This window comes from Hypanus sabinus, chromosome 10 (genome assembly GCF_030144855.1).
Source record: "Hypanus sabinus isolate sHypSab1 chromosome 10, sHypSab1.hap1, whole genome shotgun sequence".
NCBI classification, from domain to species: domain Eukaryota; kingdom Metazoa; phylum Chordata; class Chondrichthyes; order Myliobatiformes; family Dasyatidae; genus Hypanus; species Hypanus sabinus.
The window spans coordinates 111,406,501-111,430,034 of NC_082715.1; the positions used below are offsets into that span (position 1 = coordinate 111,406,501).

At 39.2% G+C, this 23,534-nt stretch overlaps 1 protein-coding gene across 1 annotated transcript in view; it reads left to right on the forward strand.

Moving 5' to 3' along the window:
* The window catches only part of LOC132401348 (dynein axonemal heavy chain 8-like), an 895,336-nt gene that overhangs the window by 544,254 nt on the left and 327,548 nt on the right, over positions 1 to 23,534 (forward strand). Inside the window, exons 45-48 of the mRNA XM_059983478.1 lie at positions 1,811 to 1,998; positions 6,410 to 6,496; positions 10,947 to 11,054; positions 19,131 to 19,265. Of these exons, the coding sequence (XP_059839461.1) occupies positions 1,811 to 1,998; positions 6,410 to 6,496; positions 10,947 to 11,054; positions 19,131 to 19,265 (518 nt within the window). The remainder of the gene's footprint in view (positions 1 to 1,810; positions 1,999 to 6,409; positions 6,497 to 10,946; positions 11,055 to 19,130; positions 19,266 to 23,534) is intronic.

Genomic DNA, 23,534 nt, shown 5'->3' on the forward strand with positions numbered 1-23,534 from the left:
TCAGCTGTCACTCAAGATGATCCATCTACAGCTTATCAACTGACAGCATTTCCTACACTCATGTTTAATAAGTCAAGGCATCATTTAGTAAACTGTTTAACTTATATGAAATGTATTGGTTGTGTAATTTGGCCAGTTCACATTTTTTGTTGTTACATTCTGAAATACAACAGCCAAGGTGGTCGAGGAAATGGAACTAAAGCACAAGATAATGATTAAGAAGTGTTGATTTTTTTTTGTAAAGGAAGTATCTAAATCCCGTGGATCTTTTTCACAATCACATCTGTTATGCCATAATATAACAATAGTAAATGGATAAAAGAAAAGAGGTGTTTAAAGATCTTGAATGGTCTTTAACAAAATTATAGAGTTAGAATCACAAGAATTGACTGAAGTTGCTGCAGTAAAATAAAATACTTTCCTCAGTGCAATTTAACCTAATTGTCCTACAAGTACCAAGGGCATCCTTCCTCCCTTTTTAAACGGCAGATTAGTGCTAACAGACCTCTATGTTAGGCCATCTTGAAAGCACCAGTGGATCCATTAAAGGTAAGAACTAGTGGCAGGAAAATCTGGGCCATTATCTTAGGGAAACTCAAGCTTTGATTCTCCATCCTTCCTGCCGTCAATAAAATGAGTTCTCACTGTGCCAACTACTTTTTGATATTACTCTACCTTGGCCAGATAACTTCGCAACTTACAAAAAAAATAGCTTTCTTCCTGTTATGTATTTTCATTCCTAAATGTTCCTTTTTTTCCATAAATGCCCTGAATCTATAACTACAGTTAGCATTGTCCAAATGAATGCATTCTCATTCCTCAAAATAGATTTCAAAGTTCAAAGTAAATTCATTATCAAAGTACACGTATGTCACCATATACCACTTGTGGGCATGTTCAGTAAGTCCAATAACCTTAATAGAATCAATGAAAGAACACAGCCAACAGGGCAGACAACCAGTGTGCAAAAGACTACAACTGTGCAAATACAAAAGAGAGAAGTAGAAATCATAATAATAAAAAAGTAAGCAATAAATATTGAGAACAATGAGTTGAAGAGTCCTTGAAAGTGACTCTTGAAAGTCCTAAAGGTTGTGGGAACAGTTCAGTGATAGGGTGAGTGAAGTTGAGAGAAGCTATCCCCTCTGGTTCAAGAGGCTGATGGTTGAGGGGTAATAACTGTTCCTGAACCTGGTGATGTGGGTCTTGAGGTTCCTGTACTTTCTTCTTGATGACAGCAATGAGAATAGAATATGACCTGGATGGTGGGGGTCTCTGTTGATGGATGCTGCTTTCCTGTGACAACGTTCTGTGTAGATATGCTCCCTTCCTTCCTTGTTTAGTTTGGTACAGACAAACCAAGAAAATTGTTGCTGAGGTTCTCCCTCCTGCTTACAATGTAGCATTTTGATTTTTCCACGCCTTTGGTTAGCTTTGTGGCTGCAATATTCAAGAATTGCTTTTAAATATTTATGCTCTTCTGTACTGGCTCAATTTTCCCATTGCTGATTTTAAGTATACTAGAGTAGGGCAGGAATGCTGTGGTTACCAAATCCTTAAACTTCATTTAAAATACTGGCCTTAGCTGGAAAATCAAGTGGAAAGAAAACAAACCTGAACTTAATTCCCTCTGTTTATAGTTAATCAAAACAATTTTAAATTAAGCATTTAGAACTATACAATTTCCTAAAGAAAAATAAAATTATCAGATGAAATGTCAGACAATTAATAAAATGATTTGCTTAGAGGTAAATAATCATTTTATTTATTCAATTTTGAAATAAATATTTCTTTCACAATTTTGTTCTAGGTTTAGCACAATCTGGTTCCTGGGGCTGTTTTGATGAATTTAATCGAATTGAGCTTCCTGTATTATCTGTAGCAGCACAACAAATATATATTGTTCTAACAGCAAAGAAAGAAAGGAAAAAAAGTTTTATCTTCACTGATGGAGATAATGTGTCACTTAATCCAGAATTTGGTATTTTTATCACAATGGTAAGTAATAATAGGAAATGAAATGCAGAAGGCTGATAAAAATTTGTTGATGTTGAGAAAGAAAGAGGATTTGCTGGATCTTTTGAAAAACATTAGGATAGATAAGTTGTCGGGGCCGGATGGAATATAGTCCAGATTACTACAGAAAGTGCAGCCACATTGGCGATGATCTTTGCATCCTCACTGGCCACAGGAGTAGTACCAATAGATTAGAGGGAAGCAAATATCGTTCCTTTGTACAAGAAAGGTAATAATGATAGCCCTTGGAATTTTAGGACAGTGAGTCTTACATCAGTGGTGGGCAAACTATTGAAATGGGAGTTACAGCATTTGGAGAAGCACATTCTATTTACAAATATTCAACATGGCTTTGTGAAGGGCGGATTGCGCCTCACAAACCTGATTGAATTCTTTAATGAAGTTTCCAAACAAGTTGATGAAGGCAGAGCAGTAGATGTAATATATATATAGATTTTAGGAAGATACTTGAAAAGGTTCCCCATGATAGGCTCATTCAGACAGTCAAGAGGCATAGGATCTAAGGAAACTTGGTTGTGTAGATTCAGAATTTGCATGCCCACATAAGGCAGAGGGTGATTGTAGATGGAGCATATTTTTCCTGGAAGTTGATGACCTGTGGTGTTCCGCAGGGATCTGTTCTGGGATCCTTGCTCTTTGTGATTTTTATAAATTACTTGGATGAGAAAGTGAAAGAGCGGATAAGTAAGTTTACAGATGGCTTGAAGGTTGGTGGTGGATAGTTTAAAAGGTTTCATAGGTTACAATGGGGCATTGAGAATATGCAGAGTAAGGCTGAGAAGTGGCGGATAGAGTTCAACCTGGAAAAGTGTGTGAAGTGATTCACTTTGGAAGGTCAGTCTTGAAGGCAGAATACAGGGTTAATGGCAGTGTGGAGGAACAGAGGATCTTGTGGTCCATGTCCATAGATCCCTCAAAGCTGCAACACAAGTTGATAGAATGGTTAAGAAGGTACATGGTGTACTGACCTTCAAAGGCTGAGTTCAAGAGCTCAGGAAACCCTAAAAGTTACCCTGCTCTCTAACCAGTATTCAGTTCCCAGTACTGAAAGGGAGAGGAATCTCCTGGGAGTCTGTTCTTGGTCTAGATCTATGGCAAAGGATGAAAAGGTTCTAGAAAACAATAACTATAAGGGATTCTATTTTAAGGGAAAGGAGACTTGTTTCTCTAGATACAGAATTGATTCCAAAATGACATGTTGACTCCCTTGCATTCTGATGTGGGAGTCAGGTGAACTGGTAGGGAATGGAAGGATGGAAACTATGTACATGCATGTGGGATTACATTAGATTGGCATCATGGTCAGCACAGATATTGTGGACCTAAGAACTGTCCTGTGCTGTATAGACTATGTTCTATGTTCTCTAATATCACAACTTAGGTAACTTAGGAAATCTTCTGGACAGGGAAGATGTACTACCTTATACACAGAAGTTAACAGATGTGCTAATATACACATACCAAGCTTGCAAAAAAAAAGTTTATCTTTCAAAATCTTCATCCAACTTAAATATCCTTGAATCATATTGTTTTAACAGTGAAAAGAAAAAAAAAAGAACTTTTCTGTAGCAACACACACGAACTGCTAGCAGAATCTATAGAAGGAAATAAACAGTCACCATTTCAGGCTGAGACTCTTCATTAAGACTGGAAAGGAAGGGGGCAGAAGTCAGAATAAGAAGGTATGGGGTGGAGGAGGAGTATGAGCTCGCAGCTAGTAAGTGAGCCCAGTGAAGATGGTAGGTGCAGGAGAGGGATAAAGTTGTAAGCTGGGAAGAAATAGGTGAAAAAGGTAAAAGGCTGAAAAGAAGGATTATCATGAGAGGATAGTGGAATAAAGGGAAGGAACTGGGGAACCAGAGGGAGGTGATGGGCAGATCATTAGGATGGGTGGGAGGGGGAGAAGTCAAGTCAAATTTATTTATAAAGCACATTTAAAAACAACCCATGTTGACCAAAGTGCTGTACACACCATCACAGGTAGCTAAAATCACAAATATAAGAAACACAGATATACACAACAAGGCACATATCTTATAGGCACAAAATAAACAACACATGAGCCTAGACACAAGCCAAAAATCAGCCACATCAGGAAGATTCAAACATTAGTGACTAAAAGTAAGTTTTGAGCTGGGACTTAAAAGAGTCCATGGAGGGGGCAGATCTGATAGGGAGGGGAATGCTGTTCCACAGTCTAGGGGCTGTAACAGCAAAGGCACAGTCACCCCTGAACTTAAATTTAGATCACGGGACAGCCAGGAGTCCCAAGTCAGACAACCTGAGGGACCTGAAAGTAAAATAAAGGGTTAGAAGGTGTGCGATATAGGAGGAGGCCAGCCCATTTAGGGCTTTATAAACAAACAGGAGAATCTTAAAATCAATTCTAAACTGGACTGGCAGCCAGTGGAGGGAGGCCAGGATAGGAGTAATATGGTCCCTATTCCAGGCACCTGTCAGGAGCCTGGCTTCAACGTTCTGCACCAATTGCAGGTGGGACAGGGACAACTGACGAATCCCAGTATATCAGGAGTTGGAGTAGTCTAAGCTGGAGGGTGTAAGGGTGTGGATGACTTTCTCGAGATCTTTGAAAGAGAGAAACAACTTGATTTTGACAATAGTACGAAGCTGGAAAAAACTTTTACTACTGCATTAACTTACTTGTCAAACTTAAAGGCAGAATCAAATATCACACCAAGGTTTTTGATATGGAGTTTGACAAGGATGGACAGGTTACCAAGACTGTTGTTAATCACTTTGATGGAGTCAGGGGGGCCAAATAGAACAACTTCAGACTTGCCTTCATTCAGCTGTAGGAAGTTTATGTCTTTATGTCTTCAAAGCAGTTCATGAGGCTGACTAGATTTGACTGGTCGTTTGGTTTCAAGGGGAGGTAAAACTGTGTGTCGTCAGCATAACAATGGAAGGAAATGTCATGTTTTTGAATGATTTGGCTGAGGGGAAGTATATATATAGAGAAAAAAATGGGACTTAGGATGGAACCTTGTGGGATGCTGCAGGATAAACTAGCTGGGGAAGAGGAAAATATGCCTGTGTTGATGGAGAAGCTTCTATTTTTGAGGTAGGATGTGAACCAGTTCAAAGCAGTGCCATCAACACCAACCCCGTACTGGAGACAGTCTATTAAAATGGCGTGATCCACAGTATCGAATGCCTCACTAAGGTCAAGAAGAATTAGGATGGCAGACTCACCTGAGTCGGTAGAGAGGAAGAGATCATTGTACACTTTCAGCAGACTCTGTGCTATGATAAGCCTTAAAACCTGACTGAAGTCTTTCCAAGATGTTGTTTTGGTGTAGGTAGGGCAGCAATTGACTAAGAATAACCTTTTTGAGAACCTTTGACAGGAGAAGATTAGATGTGAGAGGGTAATCAGAATGGGGAATGGGAAAAAAAGAAGAGAGGTGAGGAAACAGGATTACTGGAAGTTAGAGAAATCACTGTCAACGCTATCAAGTTGGAGGCTACCGGGACAGAAAATGAGGAGTTGCTCTTCCAATCTGAGTTTGGCTTCATTGTGGCAATAGAAAGAAGCCATGTACAGACATGTCAGAATGGGAATGGAAAGTTGAATTTAAATGGGTCATCACTGGAAGATCCTGACTGTTGTGGCAGACAGAGCGAAGGTGCTCAATGAAGCAATCCCCCAACCTCCCTGTGGCTACGTATTTCAATTCAATTTCCCTACTCCCACACCGATCTGTCGATCAGCAGTCTCCTCTAATGCCAAAAAGAGTTCAAATGCACATTTCTGGAGGAACGCTTCATATTCATACTCTCCTCTTTTTTTCCCACTTTTTTGTTTTCCTCCTTTCTGGTAGCAATTTCACCTCTTCTCCTCCTCTCTTGCCCTCATGGCCCATTCCCCAACCCATACCTAAACCTCTTCCCCCTAACCTGGTCTCACCTATGACCTGCCTGCTTGTTCCCCCCTCCCCCAGCCCCAACTCATTCTGGCTTCTGCCCCCTTCCTTTCCAGAACTGATGAAGGGTTTGGCCTGAAACATCAACTGTGTATTGTTGAATTTCAACAGCATTTTGTGTATCTTGCTCAAGATTTCCAGCATCTACCAAAAACTTTTCTGTAGTTTATTTTTATTTACCACCTATTTAAGGGAAGAGTACTGCACTAGAGGTTTGTGATTCTTCTTTCATTTATATAAAGCAAATCTAATAAGGCAAGTCTTGCCGCACATATGCATCTCTGTGATCAATTTTCCTTTCTGCTCTACCTAGATAATCCTTTAAGATTAAGCATTAAAGATAAATGTTAATTTTGTGGCTCACATAGTTTAGAATGAGTCCATAGAGAATGTTATGGAAACACCATTTTTGTTCCATTTCCTTCCAGAATCCTGGATATGCTGGACGCCAAGAATTGCCAGAAAATCTAAAAATTCAATTTAGGACAGTAGCTATGATGGTGCCAGATAGACAGGTGAGAGAATTTATTCATATTTTGAGATGTTTCATCAAAGTTAAGGAACTGGAGCTACACCTGGATGAACTTTGGCTTATATGGAAGAATGAGAAGGGGATTGATAGGAGCTACAGGGAGCTAATCACCCCCTAAATTACAGAAGGCAAGTAAGTATGTGGGTGACAGGAGAGCGAAGGGGAATAGGTAGCCAGCACAGTTTAACCCTGAGGCTGTTCCCCTCAATAATAAGTATACTACTATAGATACCATTGTGAGGGCAAACTACCTGGGAGAAGCTACAATGACTGTATCCCGGGCACTAAGTCTGGCTCTCTGCCTCAGAAGGGAATGGGGGAGAAACAGAGTGCAGTAGCGATAGAGGACTGACAAATTTTACAGAAGAGCTGTCTGTCCTGGTTGCCTCAAATTCCTCATGATGAACAGCTTAAAATAAGTAATGGAGAATTTATTCATGCAACCGTTCAGTCTTTGTAAAGCAGCTATAGGTTTAGAAATTGGACTAAATGATACATAGTTTATGTGTGTTAAGTGCCATTGCACTTTTTTTCTTTCATAAACAGTCTACCTGCAAACATAGACAGAAAAGTAAAGCTGATCACAGGAGTCACAGAAAAGTTATATCATGAAGGAGATTATTCAGCCCACAAGTGTATGCAGGCTATTTTCCAGAGTGCAGATTGTTCCACTTTCTCGCCTGCTCCAAAAGGCTTTAACCTTTTTTTCTCCATTTGGTTGTTATCAATTTCTTTTTTTTGAATATTACAGTTATTTCTACTTCCACAGCTCCCCTGACAATGCAAACATGATCCCTATCCCTTGCTATACTGTATAACATAGATTTTCTTCATCTTCATTCTTTGATATTTGATCCTTGACTTTTCTGTCTGTCCAGTGTTACGTATCCCGTAACTGGATAACTTACCAGCAAAGATAGAGAAGTCCGTTGAAGTCTGATGGCACTATTTTCAAACGTTTTTATTTACAAAGGGGCACAAAAGTAAGGTTAATACAAACATTCAGGTAATGCACGTCGTCAATACTCAATCTAAAGCGCGGGTATAGTAATAAGCATCCTTAAGAAATAATCTCGACTGTTGTCTAGGGGATAACATATTGTCCGTTGGAGATATAAAAGTCACTCAGGTCTGCAGGCTTCAGCCTTTTGGGGAATCGCTGGGTTTCATGTGTTTTAGAGAGATTGGTGAGGAAAGGAAAAAACTTGCCCGGGTCTTTATGAAGCAACTCCGTTGAATCAGGGGAGCGTTGGTTCCCCATTGTTAGTTCGAAGTCCTTTTCGGTGTTATCAGCCACCCGCTCCCCAGGCAATGGAGAGGTGGAATGCACGTGGCTTTGTATGGCTTCCCGCTAGCACGGGAGCGCTGAGTGATGGTGTCCTTCTGGTGCATCGCTGGGGTACCGCATCCAGCAGTCCCCTTTTATCTTGACTTGCAGAGTTGTAGATGTCCATCAAAGTAGGGTGATGCAATCCCCACCCCCACATTGCCCAAGGGTGTCCATATCCATGATAGCTGTCACGTAGCAGGGACATGCACTTCACACAGGTGTCTCTAAGAACAATGGCCAAAACTGTTGCATTATCTCTCATTTCCTGGGTCCGAAACCTGAATTAATAGTGATCTTGCAATTCTCCGGAAGGAGGGGGCTGCTCCTGCCCCTTTGGCCCCTCAGAGCTGTGGTACATTCATAACACTAGAAAGTCTGGTAGAAGATTATTCCAAGTTCCATGGAAGATCAGTGATGCCTCTATAGTGCAAGTGCCATTGACCACACCCACATTACTCTGCATCTCAACAACAAATACTTTGTCCAACAACAAATGTCCTTGAAGTAGTAAAATATCTCAAGGCATTTTAATGATCTGTTATTAAGCAAAATTAATTGAGCCATGTATGATAGCAGCAAAATTTTTAAGGAGCACCATAAAAGAGGAAAGAGGGCAGAAAGGTTTAAAAGGTAAAACATTGCCAGCATAAATCAAAAACATCAGAAGAAACTCAAATCAGTAATGAAGATATAACCACATCTGGAGAAGTGCCATGATCTCATATGTTTCAAGGAGATAACATATTTCTAGAGGGGTGGGGTCATGACGATAATTGAAAGCAAACATGGAAGAGGTTTCTTAATTGAGATTTAATGAAGGTCAGTGATTATAAGAGCCATGGATCAATAAAACGGTGAATTTTGAGCAGAGGAGACCATTTATTCAACATTTTCATATGATGTAAGCTGACCATTTCCGAATCCTACTCAATAACTTTTTGTTCGTGTATAGAGGAGTGGAGTTAATGACAAATAATGATTTTAACCGATGAAACATGGAAGCCCAGCTTTCGTTTAGTTTTGTTTTTATTTTGTGTTTTTTTTTAGTTTAGGCAGACTTTTTTATTGTATAAAACTTTTTGGATCTTTTCCATGTTCAGTTATTAAGAGATTGAGAGGCTTAGATTACACATGTTACTCAGAGTCTGTGTCTGTGTATATTAACCGTTATTAACGTAATCCCAATCTCTTTGTATCATTATCATTGTTATGTCTATTTGTTTGAAACTTAGTAAAAAAGATTGAGAAAGAAAGAGTTTGGAGCAGAGGGCTCCTGGATCTGGTCTGTGTGGATTGGGGTTGGAGGAAAGGGCTGAGCCTGTTGTTGGAAGTTGCTGTCAGGCAGGAAGTGGGATAGAGATGGCAGGAAGCAATGGAGAAGATGGAGGCAGTGAACGGGAGGTGATATTAGCTAAAAGGAGTTGTATGGAAGAAGGCGAATGGCAGACTTCTGGGAAACGGAAAAATAAGCAGCTGATTGAGTGTTGTGTTCGTTATTGTCCAGTGATGAAGACCGGATTTAAATTAAAGAAGGAATGAAGGGTTTAAAGTTTTATTGAGTTTTGAATGTGGATCTGTTTCTGATATAAATCTAAACAGACTAACTAAGGATTTGAAAAAAAAATTAGGAAATAAACCTTTAAGAGATGATACACTCTTAGTATTTTGTACAGATAATCAGTAATGTGAGAAAGCTTTGGGTTTGAAAGCTGTGGGAGGAAGGAAAGTAACACCAAGAAATTATAGTGAATGACAGTGGCTTTGAGGAGTAATCTCTGGAGTGCCTCTAGATGTATTCATGGACCAAGTTAAAAATAATTTAGTCAGGAGAAAAAATATGAATCTTCCAAGAGGATCCTCCTGGTTGGAGTCAGGGCCCTATGCTTTGGCTCACCTATGCCAAACAAGTCAAAGGGTATAAATGATCCACCGGTCTTCCAGGTTCAGGGGTTCAGCTCAAGACCCTATCTGGCAATAAAACAGTTACAGAAACAGCAATGAAGACCTTCATTGCTGCCCTAAACATCACTGGTGTAACAGGCAGTAAATAAGTAAAAGTTATTGTTGTTAAATGTTTAAAGGGTTTCATGGTTGAGAAAGAACAGATAGCTAGTTTATTGGTGTTGATTAAATTTGATGGAAAAAAAGTATCCAGATAGGTCATTGTAGGTTATATGAGTTATATGATTCGAGTCTATGTGCTGCCCTCTCTGAGATGTTTTCAATACCTGAACTTTGGTCATTGTAAAAAGCAGTGTCATCAATATAATGGAAAACATTATTATGGCAATTGTGGAGAAAGTATTAGGCTAAAATGTAGCAATTGTGGAGGATAACATAGCTCTGCCTATGTAGGGTGCCCTGTACATAAGAAAACTGTGGAAGTGAAAGGTGGTTGGATGGAAATGGACATATTATATGCAGAGGCTCTGCAGAAAGAACAGAAGACAGTATTAATGGGACATATGAATATCCATAATTGAAATAGATTTTGATATTATTTAAAACTTTTTTTGGGGGGAGGGAATTTAGTGGGTATATTACTTGTCTCTTTGCTCCACCCTCCAACTCAGTAGATGATGGTAATACACTTTATGTTGATCTGCCAACCACCATTAAATTTTACAAGAATAAGAAGAAAAACTTGGTGAATTAAAATATGGGTAGCAATGTTTTGCATGAACTTAAAATTCGGGTGGGTTCAGAGTGAAAGGCCAGTCAAGAGAACTTTGGAGAATTCACATGTAGAAACAGCAAAGAAATGGGTGATTACAGTTGCAGATGAGCTAATGCTGATAAGGGAAGGGTGCAAGAACTGGCAGTGTTGTGGGGAGTGGACGTAAGAGTTTGAAGCAATCACAGCAGATGAAGGTTCCAGAATTTCATCACATATATATAGAATGTTAAGAATGTGACAAGTTCAGATCAGTTTTACATAATTGTAACTAACTGTATTTATTACTTAAAAGGTTATCAGAATAACTTTAAAGGTGTTATAGGTCCATAAGTATATGTTTACCAAAATATAAATATATAATTGTATAACCATCCTATTTGAATATGAAATGTAGCTTATTTGTAAAATGTTTTTTGGGAGTTTTAGATCATCATAAGGGTCAAGCTTGCCAGTGTTGGATTTTTGGACAACATGTTGCTGGCTCAGAAATTTTTTGTACTTTACAAACTCTGTGAAGAGCAGCTGACTAAGCAGGTAAGTAACAGTCAATGATTAGTTCAGTCACCCATGCTGTTTATAGGAATAATGCCTATGGCAAAGGGAAAGATGAGAATTCCCTGATCGTCAGAAAATTGACTGCTTTATGACATGGTCAAACTGTATTTGGTTTTATCTAACATTAATCTAGTCCATGCTGAACCATTTAAACTGCTTAGGCCCATCGACCTGCACCTGGACCATTGTTCTCGATATCCCTCACATCTATGTACCTATCAAAACTTCTCTTAAACATTTAAATCAAAATCACATCCATTACTTGCACTGGCTGTTCATTCCACATTGTCACCACCCTCTGAGTGAAGATGTTTCCTATCATCTTCCTCTTAAACATTTCACCTTTCACACTTAACCCATGACTTCTAGTTATAGTCTCACCTGACCTCAGTCGAAAAAGCCAGCTTGGATTTACTCTATCTATAGCCCTCATAATTCTGTATACCTCAACCATGTCTCCCTTCAATCTTCTACATTCTAGAGAACAACATTCTAATCTATTCAATGTTTCCTTCTAACTCAGCTTCTCCAATCCCAGCAACATACTCATAAATTTTTAACTGTACTCTTTATATCATATTTACATCTCATGTTTATTATTTACATATTCCCTATAATTAGGTGAACAAACTGCACACAATACTCCAAATTATACCTCACTAATGTCTTATACAACTTCAACGTAACATCCCAACCCCTGTACTCAATACTTTGATCTATGAAGAACAATGTTCTTTACTACCCTATCTACCTGTTACGCCACTTTCAATAAATAATGGACCTGTGTTCCAAGTCACCTTTGTTCTACCGCACTCCTCAGTTCCTACCATTCACTGTGTAAGACCTACCCTGGTTGGTCCTCTCAAAGTGCAACACTTCTCTGCATTAAGTTCCATCTGCCATTTTTCAGCCCATTTTTCCAGCTGCTCTAGATCACATTGCAAACTTTGATAGTCTTCCTTGCTGTCCACTACACCACCAATCTTCATGTCATCTGCAAATTTGCTGATCCACTTAACCACACTATCATCCAGATCTTTGATATAGATGACAAATAATAACAGACCCAGCACCAATCCCTGTAGCACTCCACTAGTTACAGGCTTTTAATCAGAGAAGCAAAAATCTACTTCCTTGAATTCGACAGACTAAGAGTTGGTGTAGATGAAGTAATTAATGGAATAGATAGAATAGTTAGAGACTATCCCACTGAATATGATTCAAACAAGGAGGCAAAACCTTAATATATGACTTGGTTACATAAAATATTGTTAGAAAAAATCCTTCTTTCAAGGAGTATTTGAAGTTGTAGTTATTGAGAAAATGCAATATACTTTGTAGACGGTGCAGACTTTGTAGAGTGAACGTCTGTGGTGCCACTCAAGAGGGCTGCTTTGATCTTGGTGGTGCCAAGCTTCGAATGCATCATAGAATATAGAACAAAGCACAGGAACAGGCCCTTTGGCTCACCATGTCTGTACCAACCACTATGCCAAATCTAATTCATCACATTTAGAATTATCCCTCTATGTCCTTCTATTCCCTAAGTGTTTGTATGTCTGTCTAAATACCTCTTAAATGATGCTATCATATCTGTTCTATCATCTACCTTGGCAGCATATTCTAGAGGCCTATCATCCTCCATGTAAAAAAAACTTGCTGTGAAAATCTCATTTAAACATTGGCCCTCTCACCTTAAACCTACTGTGTACTCTCTAGTATTTGCCATCTCTGACTATGTTTCTTATAGATCTATCAGGTCACCCCTCAGCCTTCAATGCTTCAGAGATAACAATATAAGTTCACCTAACCTCTTCTTATATCCAGTATACTCTAATCTAGGAAACATTCTTTTGAACTCCTTTTGTACGCTGTCCAAAGCCTCCACATCCTTTCTATAGTGTGGCAACTAGATCTGAACATAGATGTGGTATGACCAAAGTTTTATACAATTGAATGACATGAATTTCTAGTTTATTCCTTTGGTACCCTGACCGATGAAGACAGTCATGCTGTATGCCTTTTTTACCATCCTATCTACTGTATTGTCGTTTTCTGGGAGCTATGAACTTGCATCCTAAGAACCTCTGGACACAAACAGTCCTATGTATTTCCAGGTTAAAGCAAAGCTTATCACCAAAAATAGTGCATGTAAGCCATCCTCAGTGTCAAAGAAGGATAGACTGGGGGTCACAGTGTTGCAGTTAGTAGAGCCCCACCTTACATTGCCAGAGATCTGCACTCAATCCCTACCTCAGCTGCTATCTGTGTAGATTTCACCCACTCTCCTTGTAAATTGGGTGCTTTCTTTAGGTACCCTGGTTCCACCCACATCCCAAAGAAATATGCATTTGTAGGTTAATTGACCACTGTGAATTGTCTCTAGTGTGTAGCTGAGTGGTAGAATTGAAGGTTGACGAGAATGTGGGAAAAATAAGAAATGGGATTAATCTGGTGTAAATAGTGGTTAATGCTCAGTGTGGACTCCATGAACTGAAGAAAGTTTCTAGGCTGTATCTCTTTATATGAAAAAAATAAGATGTTATCAGATAGTGTTTCTAAGTTATTCCAGGAGTTAGACTCAGTACTGATAAAGGATTGGCAGTATATTATTAGGTTGAGATTGTGAGTGACATGTATAACATGCAGCTGAGTGATTGCATTCCATGCACCTGCCATTCTTTATTTTATTTGGAGATACAGCAGACACAGTTCTTCTGTGAGCCAGCACTGCCCAATAACACCCACACAACCAACTAACCAACTAACCTGTATGTCTTTGGAATGTAGGAGGAAACCAGAGCACCTAGAGGAAAGCCACACAGTCACAGAGAGAACTTTCAAACTCCTTACAAGCAGAATTGAACCTTGTTCACGGGTGCTGTAATAGCATTACACTAACCACCATGCTAACATGCTACCTATTTTTTTGTGTGGTAGAAATCTCAGGTTATGGAGATGCAGGTACAGTAACTGAGAAGACTAACATTTCCAGATGACACAGTCAGTCATGGTGTAGGAAATAAATGTGGTGAATGGGTGCAAATCAAGTGACTGGTTTGCCTTGAGTGATATTGAGTATTGTTACAGATGCATCTATCCAGGCACATGGAATATATTCCATCTCACTCTTGTAATCTCAGCATTAAAATGGATGATCCAGTTAAGATCTTGTAAGATTTCGACAAGACATTACAGGTAGATTGGGAAAAGTTTCAAGGATTTATTCACAGCCTCTTCAAGAAAGGTGTAATAGCATGAGAACATGGAATTCCCTGACTACTCACATGGAGAAAGAGCGATTGAGTTTCTTGCCAATGGTATTTTTCATCCTGTGGATGGTGGAGGAACTCTAAAGTGGTAACAACTTGCCAAGGGTAGGTGGTTTGATTATGTCTTGTTGGAGATGGTTGCTTGATGCAAACATTACTTGCTACTTAGTAACTCTGTATTTTCTCCAGCTCTTGCCATTCACAGACACATTCTGTCTCATTTTAATGAAGTTATGAATGTTAAAAATTATGCAATCTCTTATAAAACTCCTCGCTTTTGATCTTAATATGGAAGGAGCAAATCATAAATTAGCTGAAGATGGGTATCACGAGTTATTCCTGTGCCAGTATTATGGTTGAGATGATTGAAAACAAATTAGCTTTAACTATTCTTCTGTGAGGTATGATTTCACACATTTTCCATTGACATTGCTATATGTCATAATGAGTCAAATGGTGCTGGATGTAAAAGATATTTGTTCCATCTGAACTCTGCTTTGCATTTCTATCCCTGTTTGACTAAGGCTCTATTGAAGTCTGGAGCTAACTGATCCTGGCAAAGCCCAAACTAAGCATCTGTGAGCATGACACAGTTAACAACACTATGTTTTGTTGATGATTTTTAAATGGGAAGGATTTAGATTGATTTGTTTCCTTGTTTCTTTTAGGACAAGGACATAATGGTGGGCAATTTTCTTTTTAGGGAAGCAAATCTGCCAGCCTCATCTATGTATTTCTTCAGTGTAGTTGACTCTGGCTGCCTCCCAGATTCAGGGTAATAGAATCAGGATCAGGTTTAATATCACTGTCATATATCATGAAATATGTTGTTTTGTGGCAGCAGTACATTGCGATACATAATAAAAAAAACTATAAATAACAATAAGATATATATATAGTGCAAAAAAAGGAAAACATAGTGAGGTAGTGTGCATGGGTTCATGGGTTCTAAAATGTTGAGTGTCTTCAGGCTTCTATACCTTCTCCTTGATTGTAGAAATGAAAAGAGGGCATGTTCTGGGTGATGGGGGTCCTTAATGACAGATGCCACCTTTTTGAGGCATCGCCAGTTGGAGATGTCCTTGATGGTGCGGAGACCACTGCCCATGATGGAGCTGACTGAGTTTGCAACTTTCAAAGCTTTTTCTGATCCTGTACAGTGTCCCCTCCATATCAGCTGGTGATGCAACCAATTAGAGTGCTCTCAACTGTAAATCTGTAGAAATTTGTGGGCTTCAGAAATCCTGTGCCGACTAACTGGCAGGAGTGTTAAAGGACATCTTCAGTCTTTCACTGATGTAGTCAAAGGTTCCCACCGTCTTTAAAAAAGGTGACAGTAATACCAGTGCCCAAGAAGAACAGAGTGATCAGGATGGAGAATAAATACTAGCATAACCAGTAAAATCCCACATCCTGTAAATTATTACATTTCAAAAGTCTTGAAGTGTTGCAGTCCATGCAGTGAAGGTATTCCTAAAAGTTTGACCTGGAGACAATGAAACAAGCAGGAACGAATTTCTTGGTCAAAATAGAACATAGAATATAGAAAAATACAGCACAGGAACAGGCCCTTTGGCCTGCAATGTTGTGTGAACTAATTAAACTAGTATTTAAATGCCAAATTAAAATAGTCCCTTCTGCCTACACAATGTCCAGATCCCTCCATTCACTGTTCATTATGTGCCTATCTAAAACTGCTTAAACACCTTTATCATATTTTCCCCTGGTACCATCACTCACAGTGCTTTCCAGGTACCTACTAGCCTCTATGTAAAAATCTTGCCCTGCACATCTCCCTTGAACTTACCCCCTCTCACCTTCAATGTGTGCTCTCTAATATTAGACATACATATATATATATAGAGCAATAAATGTAACTGCACTCTTTAAGAAAGGATGGAGCCAAAAGGCAAGAAATTATAGGCCAGTTAGCCTGATCTCAGTGCTGGAGAATATGTTGGAATCCATCATTAATGATGATGTTACGAGTTACTTGGAGGCACATGGAAAAATAAGCCGAAGTCAGCATGCTTAATGGAAAATCCTGTCTGACAAATCTGTTTCAGGAAATACAGGCAGGATGAACAATGAAGAGTCAATGAGTTTTGCTTACTAGGATTTTCAGAAGGTCTTTGACAAAGTGCAACACATGAGGCTACTAAACAGACTAAGAGCCCGTGGTAGTACAAAAAGGATACTAGTATAGATAGAAGGGTAGGTGACTGGCAGGAGGCATAGAGTGGGAAGAAAGGGGCGCTTTGCTGTTTAGCTGCTGGTGGCTAGTGGTGTTCTGCAGAGGTTGTTGGGACTGCTTATTTTCACATTATATGTCAATAATGGAATTGATGGCTCTGTGACCAAGTTTACAGACAATACAAAGATAAGTGCAGAGACAGGGAGTCTACAGAAGGACTTGGACAGATTAGGAGAATAGGCAAAGACGTGGCAGGTTGAATACAGTGTAGTGATGGCTCTGGGCATGTACTTACTGGAGTTTAGATGAATGAGGGGGGATCTCATTGAAAGTGGATAGAGTGGATGTGGAGGAGATGTTTCCTATAATTGTGGAGTCTAGGACCAGAGGGCACAGCCCAGTGTACAAGGAAGTCCTTTGAGAACAGAGATGAGGAAGAATTTCTTCAGACAAAGAATGGTGAAATGGTGGAATTCATTGCCATGGACAGCTGTGGAGACCAAGTCATTGAGTATATTTAAAGCAGAGGTTGATATGTTCTTTCACAAACAAGAGAAAATCTGCAGATGCTGGAAATCCAAGCAGCACACACAAAATGCTGGAAGAACGCAGCAGACATTTTGTATGAGTTGATAGGTTCTTGATTAGTTATGGCACCAAAGGCTACAGGGAGAAGGCAGGGGAATGAGTTTGAAAGGGATAATAAATCAGGCATGAAGGAATGGCAGAGCAGATTTGTTGGGGCAAATGGCCTAATTCTGTTCCTGTGTTATATGGTCTAAACCTAGTGCTTCGACTAATAAACAGAAACATGTTATATGCCTTTTGTTATTACTCTGTTAACCTGTTTAGCCATTTCCAGGGCACTATGTTCTTCAACAAATATAAAGGATCTTGCCTTTTAGATTTAGTTTCCCAAAGTGCAACACTCACATTTGGCAGGATTAAACTCCATCAGTCATTTCTCTTCCCATATGTCTAAAAGATCCCTTGACTATCTTCTACCCTATCCGCGATACCTTTCTATCATTTACAAACTTACTAACTCTACACTTATATACAGTGGCTATAAAAAATATTTACCCATGCTGCTCCCCTGACCTGGAAGTTTTCACATTTTATTGTTTTACAACATTGAATCACAGTGGATTTATTATGGCTTTTTTGACACTGATCAACAGAAAAGACTTTAGTGTCAAAATGAAAACAAATTTCTACAAATTGTTATAAATTTATTCCAAAAAGCTCAAATTGTAGAGTTTTGGTGTAATCATTCGGTTGGGAACAGCTCTGTGTCTAGTGCACTTCTCCATTTATTACATATGAAAATCTCTGTTATACCCTCACTAAGTTTGAGCAATGGAGTCATAAAGTGATATAGTACAGAAACCAGCCCTTTGCCTTACCATATCTATGCTAACCTTTTTTGTCCATTTTCACTCGTCCCATTTACTGGTCCATTTTCTTCTATGCCTTGCCTTTTCAAATGCATGTCCAATTACCTCTTAAACTTGTGACAGAATAATCAATAAGTCAACCAGTTGATGTGTAAAAAATATTTCTCCTCCAATCTCATTTAAAAATCCTTCTTCTTGCTTTAGATATATGCCCTCATGTTTTTGATATCCCCACCATGAGAAAAAGATCCTAAATATCTACCCTAAATATACCTTTTCTATCTAAGCTACAACCCCTTTTGTTCCATATTGACACAATCCTATTATGTAACCCTTATTTTTGAAGTCCATATATACCACATCAAATACATTTCTTTCATCGTTCCTCTCTGTTGCTTCACCAAAAAAAAAGACAGTTCTTTGGAGCTGTGAAGCAGTAGCTCCAATGAATTGTTTCAATCTTGAGCTTAGCTACTTTCTGTATGGTGTTTTCGTATTTTCTTCTGTGATCACAATGTGTCATCAAGGGCTCTGTTTCCTACAATATGCAGGTCAGTAAGTTAATTACCCACTACAAATTGCTCTTAGTGTATAGGTGGATGGATAGAATCTGGGTACATGAGGAAGAATAAAAAGGAGTCCGTGTAGGATTATAGTAGATGAGTACATGAGTTTCCTGAGCTGAAGTTCCTTTTACTGTGTTGTATGACACTATGACTTTATGAGTTATGGCCAATGAGGTAGGTACAATTTAGCAAAACTATTCTCGCTTTCTTGAATCAATCCACACTTGTCTCTAACTATTTGGCTGACTTCATTCTCAAGTAAACACTTCAAAAAAATGTATTAGCTGTGAAGTATTTCTTGAATTTTTTCACTTAAAGGTTAGAAATAAGAACAGTAAGTCAGATTCTCCAGAGTAATTGGCATTATATCAAAATTATGGATTGATTGATTGATTGTTTAATTTATAGAACATTTGTTTTAATAGAACTTTAATGTATGCACAATGACTCTCCCTCCTCATGAATTCTTTTGTTCATCTTTGGCCCAAGAATCAAATGACTTCTTGTGCTAAATTATGCTTGTACACCTCAAACTGGAAATTGGTTTGCTTAATAAATAACTCATTGGACTATAAGTCATTTCATTCAGCATTCTGGTTGTGATTATTTTTATCAATTGCTTATAGGTTCATTATGACTTTGGGTTGAGAAATATTCTTTCTGTCTTGAGAACACTGGGAGCTCAGAAGAGAGCGCGACCAGAAGACAGTGAGTCAACAATTGTCATGAGAGTTTTAAGAGACATGAATCTATCTAAATTGGTAAGAAAGAGTTGGAAATGATTTTTAAGTGTATTTTAAATGAAGAAATATCCTTCCAAAATAAATTTCAATGTACCAGTTAAGATAAAACAATGACATCAGCAGAACCAAATTTTAGAAATATGGCACAGTGCATAACCACTACTATATATTGTGTATTTATATTAAGTTTGAATAATATACTGTATATAAAATCATGAGGTGAATGCATGTGGTCTTCTTCCCCCAGGAAAGGGAAACATAAAACTAGAGGGCATAGGCTTAAGGTGAAAAATGAACAATTTAAAGGGGATTTGTGGAGCAACATCTTCTTTCTGGGGGTGGTATGTATATGGAATGAACTGCTGGATAAAAAGGTTGAGGCAGGTGCAGTCACTTGAAAAACTTACCTCTGACATCCCCTTATACCTACTTCCAATTACCTTAAAGCTATGCCCCCTCGTGTTATCCATTTCAGCCCTGGGAAATAGCCTCTGGCTATCCACATGATCAATGCTTTTCGTCTTGTACACCTCTATCAAGTCGCCTCTCATCCTCTGTCGCTCCAAGGAGAAAAGGCCAAGATCACTCAATCTCTTCTCATAAGGTATGCTCTCCAGTCCAGGCAACACTCTTGAAAATCTCCTCTGCACTCTCTCTATAGTATCCACATCCTTCCTGTAGTGAGGTGACCAGAACTGAACACAGTATATCACACCCTTGGAAGTGTTCATGTTTTATTGTTTTACAACATTGAATCACTATGGATTTAATTTGGCTTTTTGACACTAATCGGCAGAAAAAAAGCATTGGGATTGTGAGTGAACAGCCCTTTTCAAATCCAGCCACAAATTCTCAATTGGATTGAGGTCTGGATCCTGACTTGGCCATTCCAGGACATTAACATTGTTGTTCTTAAGCCATTCTTGTCTATCTTTGGATTTATGCTTGGGGTCATTTTCTTGCTGGAAAACAAATTTTCTCCCAAGTCGCAGTTCTCTTGCAGACTGCATCAGGTTTTCTTCCAGAGTTTCCCTGTATTTTGCTGCATTCATTTTATCTCTACCTTCACAAGCCTTCCAGAACCTGCTGCAGTGAAGTATCCCCACAGCATAATGTAGTCACCATCATGCTTCACAGTAGGGACAGTGCTTTTTCATGATGTGCTGTGTTTGGCTTACGCCAAACATGGCATTTAGTCTGATGACTAAAAAGCTCAATTTTGGTTTCATCAGACCATGGAACCTTCTTCTAGCTAACTTCAGAGTCTCCAACATGCCTTCTGGAAAACTCTAGCAAAGATTTCATGTGAGTTTTTTTCCCACAGTGGTTTTCTCTTTGCCACTCTCCCATAAATCTGCGACTGGTGAAGCATCCGGGCAACAGTTACTGTATTCACAGTCTCTCCCATCTCAGCCATTGAAGCCTGTAACTCCTCCAGAGCTGTCATAGAGTTCTTGGTGGTCTCCCTCACTAGTCCCATTCTTGTGTGGTCCCTCAGTTTTTGAGGATGGCCTGCTCTAGGTAGATTTATCATATTCTTTCCATTTCTTGATGATTGACTTAACTGTATTCCAAGGGATATTCAGTGACTTGGAAATTTTCTTGTATCCATCTACTGACTTGTGCTTTTTTATAACCTTTTCTTGGAGTTGCTTAGAGTGTTCTTTTGTCTTCATGGTGTAGTTTAGTTTTGCTAGGATACTGACTCACCAGCAGTTGGACCTTCCAGATACAGGTGTATTTTTACCACAATCAACTGTAACACCTTCACTGCACACAGTGATCTCCATTTATCTAATTATATGACTCCTAAAATCAATTGGTTGTACCAGTGATGATTTTATATTAAACTGGGTGAATACTTATGCAATCAATTATTTAGTATTTTTTATTTCTAGTTAATTTAGATTACATTATAGAGATCTGTTTTCACTTTGACACAAAAAGTGGGGTGAATACTCTTTATAGGAACTGTAGGTCCTGGTCTGGTTTGAATATTCAAAACACATCATCTCACGCTTACCTAAATTGAAATCCATTTGCCATTACTCAGTCCATCTCCCTAACTGCAGATTTTCTCTTGTTTGTAAGAAGATCTATTTGCAATTCATTGTAACCTGCTTCATTATTAACAATTAATAATGTAGCATCATAAGCAAATGTGCTGATTGTGCCTTGTGTATTCACATCCAAATCATTTACATGTAAAATGAATAAGAGGTCCCAACACAGACCCCTAGGCATCCCACTACTCACAGATCTCCAGTCAGAGAATTGACCTTAAACTATCACCCTCTGCTTACTATCACTGAGCCAATTCTGAGCACACTTCTCTAGCTCTCCCTGAATGCTGTGCACCCTAATCTTTCAGATCAGCTTGTCATGTGAGACCTTGTCTTTACTGAAGTCCATATAGAGCACATTCAGTGCCCTGCCCACATCTATTCCCTCAGTTATCACTTCAAAAAGCTCCAAAAGATTAATAAGAAATGACCTCCCATGCACAAAACCATGCTATTACTGATCAGTCCTTGACTATCCATGCAATGGTAGATCTTGTCATTCAGAATTCCTTCCAGTAACTTCCATACAACTGATGTCAAGCTCACTGGCCTTAGTTCCCTGACCTGTCCTTACTACCCTTCTTGAAAAATTGAATAACAGTGGCCACCCTCCCATCTTCTGGAACTTTACTAGCAGCTAACAGGAAGGCAAATATCTTTCCAAGAGACACTGTGATTCTGACTTCCCATAATAATGTCTGTATATGCACTTGATCAGGCTCCGGGAATTTACCCAGTGTAGTGCACTTCAAGTCTGTAAATAGCTCTCTCCTTAGGATATGCAAATGTTCCCTCACTAGTAATAACTCTCATTTCTTTGGCATTCATGAAATTTTCTTTAGTAAGCACCAAGGAGAAATAGACATTAAAAATCCCAGGCATTTCCTGTGGTTCCGTACATAGGCTGCCCTGATGATCTTTAAGAGCAGGGGTCACCAACCTTTCTTGCACCACGGACCAGTTTAATATTGACAATATTCTTGCAGACCAGCTGACATTGGGTAGGGGTGGGGGGTGGGGGTGTTAATCATGACAGGAATATAGGTGATAAGTCAACTATAAGTCACTTAAAAGTGGCTAATACACTTAATTTTGTTTCTAAAAGGGTTTATCACGAATTTAATATTAAGCACACAGCACATATTTTCCTCGCATGAACATAGTGATAAGTCAATTATAACTCACTTATAAGTCAATAGCATCATAACATTTTAAGTAACATTTGGATATTAAACACAGAGTACATATTTTCCTCGTATGAGCATATAAAATCATTGCAACACACCAGGGAGAGGACAAGGTAAGGGCCGGTGATCCCTGTGTCAGGACCACGGCAGTCGCAGTCCGGAGAGAGCGACCGACTGAGTGAGGAGTATGACAGAGTGCGCACCTGCCCCCTTGTAGGTAGCTGACAAAAGTTTGGCTCAAGGGATGACTTTCAGTAGATCGTAGCGAGGTAGCTGCTCTGCTACTTACAAAACCCTGATCCCGAATTAGGTCGTCTGCGAATATTTTAGCACTGGGATCCCCGCAAACATTCGGTGTGCTAAACAGATTTAGGGGCAGCGCCCATCTGTCCACTCTCCAGGCCAGTAGCAATGACACTTCTCGCCGGCTGTGCAAGGCAGCCGGTTACCCAAGGCCAATCAGAGGCGCTAGGGTACCACTGTGTTTAGGCCACTGATGACCTCAAGTTCAAAAGTGGGCATGACAGGGAATGAGAAAAGGTGCAGCTGACTCATATTGTTTCATATCGCCAAATCATATCGTTTCCTCTTGCTTAGAGGACATGCTTAGTGGCCCAGTACTGGTCTGTGGCCCGGTGGTTGGGGACCACTGTTTAAGTGGATTTAGTTTCTGCCTAGTCATCCTTTTACTGTTAACATAACTGAAGAACCTCTTGGGATTATCTTTAACTCTGCCTGCAAAATCCATTTTATTCCCTCTTTTTATCCTCCTGATTTCCCTCTTAACCCTGCTCTTAAACATTTTGTATTCATCAGAGGATTTATTTTGTGCCCAGCTGAGTAGAAGTGATGTACTGTAGGCATCCTTTTTTTCCCTGGCCAAAGACTTGATATCCGTCTACACCGAGTTTTCCTGAACTTGGTGTGTCTATCTTTTATCCTACAGGAGCATGTAGTCTCAGCAACTGATACAAAACTCTTAAAATTCTTCTACTTGCTAACTGTTCCTTTCCCTTTAAATTGAGCCACCCAGTCAA